Raw genomic sequence first — 3619 nt, 5'->3', positions numbered from 1 at the left:
CCATCTTTTGCCATGTTAATGAACCGTGTGTGGCCTAGTGCTCTCTGTCCTGGCGGGGCACGGTCTGAGCCAGTTTACATTTCCGCTCACTCATGTGCCTCAGAGAGCTTCAGGGACACCAGGGCATATATTTAAAGATTATTTACAAAGCAAATTCCTGAGAGATAAAGAAAAGACCATGAGTTTCCACAAGTAATGAAAAATTTTCTGTAGAACGTGTTCAAGCACATATTCAGAAGTACATACAGAAAAGGCCAAAGTATAAATCTTTGCAGCTGTGTGTGGCAGGAGCCAGACCTTGCAGTGTGGAAGGTATTTTCGTGAATTACAATGTTGTGCATTACAACTGTAGCTTCTACTACAGGCAGCAGCTACTGGAAGGAAGCATGGTTTTGTTCATCAGTGCAGAACCCCCTCCTACACTGACTGCTACTTGGCTTTGGATGTGGCACTTAAGCTACAAAATAAGTACATTGCTGCAGCCAGCTTAATAGGAAATTAACTGAATTATTTCCACATCAAACAGCGAAAGCAGCAAGTACTAGAAAACTTGGAGATTTTAGTGAAACTGAGCAGCAGCCTCTGGGATCCGACTGAGCCCAGCCTGGTGGCCCTACATGTTTAACCTGGGGAACTGAGAGTCTCCGACCAGCCTGAGGCTCTCAGACCTCATTTCAAAACAGTAAATTCTTGTGTTTGTGCACGTTTTTGGTAGTTCTACAGCATTTGGACTGATACAGCTTTAGGAAGCAGCTTAAGGAGGAACTACTTGAAGCTGTAAACAACTGTGACACACACGACATTTACGTAGGTAGATGAGTCCAAAACAGCCAGCGAGGAAGGAGGATTTATCGAGAAATCCACACCCCCAAGCCTTGCTGGCGTTGCGGTGCTTTCCACAACAACAAAAACTTTGGAAGTGTGTGGGAGGCGACCTGAGGCGCGCTGACGGAGCCTGCGGGTGGCGCAGCCCCCCGGCAGCTCCCACGCCCCCTGGCCAGGCACGGAGGGGCCGGAAACCCGAGGGATTGACTGCCAGAAGGGCTCGGCAGAACCGATCGGCTCCCGCCGGGGCGCAGCCCCCAGCCCTCAGAACCCGGCAGCGGCAACTCCCCTCACGGCGAGCGCGTCCCGCCCGCTCCCCTCAGGCGCAAGTCCCGCCTCCTCCCGTCAATCTCCCTCTCCTCGCGTCGCCATTGGCGGGGAGCGGCGGCGGCGGCGGTTGGCGGGCGGGAGCCGCCGTTACGGGCCGGGCCGGCGGGGAAGGGGGGGGGGGGCCCGGCCGCCATGCCGAAGCGCTCCTGCCCCTTCGGGGAGGTGGCGCCGCTGCAGCTGAAGACCCGTGTGGGGCTGCGGGAGCTGAGCCGCGGGGTGCGGGCCGAGGAGCTCCGCAGGGAGATCTTCGGTGAGACGGGGCGGGCGGTAAAGGCATGCGGGGGATGGGAGGTGGGGGAGAACTACACCGTCCCGTTCCCTCAGAGCCCCCCGGAGGGCTGAGTGGCGCCGCCGGTAACGCTCATCTCGTGTCCCGCGGCAGAGCGCACCCGGCGGCTGCTCTTCAGGGGCGCCCAGGCGTGTTCTGAGGGCGCCTGGAGCCCGCTCCCCCGGCCCGCTGCCGGCCGCTCAACGCAGCCCGACGGACAGGGCCCGGCCGCCGGCCCCGGGCGGCGCTGGAGCGGGCAGCTGCGCATCGGGCACGACGGGAGGCTGCTGAGGAGCGCGGCCGGCACGGAGAACGGTGAGTGGGGGCCCGGGGGTAGAGGGGTGGGTTTGGAGCCATGGAGTGTGTCCAGAGAGGGGCTACGAGGCTGGTGAGGGGCCTGGAGCACAAGTCCTGTGAGGAGTGGCAGGGGGTGTTTGGTCTGGGGAAGAGGAGGCTCAGGGGAGACCTCATTGCTCTCTGCAACTGCCCGAAAGGAAGGTGTGGGGAGCTGGGGGTCGGCCTCCGTCACAGGTACCTAGTGACAGGACTAGAGGGAATGGCCTTCAATTGTGCCAGGGGAGGTTCAGATTGGAAATTTGGAGACTTTTCTCCTCAAAAAGAGGAGTCAAGCACTGGAATGGGATTCCCAGGGAGGTGCTGGAGTCACCGTCCCTGGGGGTGTTCAAGGAGAGGTTGGACGTGGTGCTTAGGGACATGGTTTAGTGGGTGACATTGCTGGTAGGGCGATGGTTGGACTAGATGATCTTGGAGGTCTTTTCCAACCTTAATGATTCTGTGAGGTGCCCCTGCCCGTGGCAGGGTCATTGGAATTAGATGATCTTTGGAAATGGTTTCAGGTGTGGTTTGCTTGTTACTGTCTAAGTGATCTCTCCATTAAGAGGAGTGGGGGGATAAGCCAATAATGGGGTAAGCAGTTGTGTTTTTCAACGCGCTGCTACCTGTAGCTGTAATATCCAGCAGAGACACCGTGCTCTTGCAATTCTTAGAGTTTTCAGGTTCTTTCTCCATTTTGCTATAAAGTACTTATCTACTTAATTGCATCTTTTCCAAGCAGTTCCGCCAGTGGGAGTTTCCAAAGCCTGCTCGTCGTGTGTAAGAACTGCCGATGTCAAGGAAGCGTGCTCGCAGTGTGACCGGTTCGTATGCCAGAGCTGCAGCAGGCTCTGCAGCTGCTGTAACACAGTCACCTGTTCTTTGTGCTCAGTAATTGAGTAAGTGCCTTTTGAACTTCTCAAACTTGTAACTCTGAACATCGGTTGTAGCTTATGAAGTCCCAGCAGTTACCTAGCTCATGCATCCAATTGACTTAAACTCTTTGGTTATTGAATTAGGAGCAGTAAAACTGTCTGAAGCATGAGAAATAAAGTGCTTGTGTGAAGTTGTCTAATCAGTCTTAGTGCAAGTTTAGTTCAGCTTCTAATTTAAATGATCTAGGAGGCAAATGTTCCTCTTGCTTTTTCACCAGAAAAGTATGCTAGCCAGTGACGAATAAATACACTATAAAGGAGTCATCTTAAGTTTTGGACACTATTATTAACAAATCTGTGATGTAAAGAAAGTGTGTTGGAGTCCTGTGGTTACAGTTGCTAATAGAATAGGATGGCATTCTTTATGTTCCAAAAGCAGTAGACACTGACTTTGTTTATCTGGTTTTCTTTTTTTCTTTTTTCTCCTAGTTATGGTGATGTTGGTGAGCAAGTTCTCTGCAATGGTTGTTCAATATTTCAAGTCTGAAACCTGATGAAATAGCCCTCAGGGCTAAGATGTCCGTAAAATTCATGAAGTCTCTTCCTTATGGCTGATCAATTAATCCTTTTAGCATGTGAATTAATTATGGAATTTCTATGTTTTATATCTTTATATTGTACTTTTTAATATTGTAGCTAAATAAACTTTTATATTTTGAGGATGTCTAGATTATTTTGAGTCAACTTTCTGCTTTGTCCCCCCATTTGTGATATGTCTATCTAGAAGGGACTACTTTGTGCTCTTAACTGGTATTCCTTGTGTTATAGAGAATTCCAAATATCTATTCAGTTTCTCTCTGCTGCTCATGTCAGGACACCCCTTTTATGGATCAGAATAGAAATAATTTGCTCCTCTTGTGCTTCCAGGTGAGTGTAAATCTGTTCTGGACACACAACCTTTTGTTTATGAGCTAATTTGGACAATCAG

The 3619-nt window shown here is 51.3% G+C and overlaps 1 protein-coding gene across 1 annotated transcript; it reads left to right on the top strand.

Annotated features, from left to right (window-relative positions):
- Nucleotides 1-1245: 1245 nt before the first annotated feature.
- Nucleotides 1246-3359, top strand: LOC118157412 (apoptosis regulatory protein Siva-like). The gene is made up of 4 exons (XM_035311722.1): nt 1246-1405; nt 1538-1738; nt 2499-2655; nt 3121-3359. The coding sequence occupies exons 1-4, from the start codon at nt 1288-1290 to the stop codon at nt 3176-3178; spliced, it is 534 nt and encodes a 177-aa protein (XP_035167613.1). The 5' UTR covers nt 1246-1287; the 3' UTR covers nt 3179-3359.
- Nucleotides 3360-3619: the final 260 nt, after the last annotated feature.

Source organism: Oxyura jamaicensis (genome assembly GCF_011077185.1).
Source record: "Oxyura jamaicensis isolate SHBP4307 breed ruddy duck chromosome 5 unlocalized genomic scaffold, BPBGC_Ojam_1.0 oxy5_random_OJ106517, whole genome shotgun sequence".
NCBI classification, from domain to species: domain Eukaryota; kingdom Metazoa; phylum Chordata; class Aves; order Anseriformes; family Anatidae; genus Oxyura; species Oxyura jamaicensis.
This window is presented reverse-complemented; position numbering and strand designations above follow the sequence as displayed.

Excerpts from the sequence above, each read along its gene's own strand:
- LOC118157412 (XM_035311722.1), top strand. The coding sequence starts at position 1,288 with ATGCCGAAGCGCTCCTGCCCCTTCGGGGAGGTGGCGCCGCTGCAGCTG. Across the intron at positions 1,406-1,537 it reads GCTCCGCAGGGAGATCTTCG|AGCGCACCCGGCGGCTGCTC; the intron begins GTGAGACGGGGC and ends GTCCCGCGGCAG. Across the intron at positions 1,739-2,498 it reads CGCGGCCGGCACGGAGAACG|TTCCGCCAGTGGGAGTTTCC; the intron begins GTGAGTGGGGGC and ends TTTTCCAAGCAG.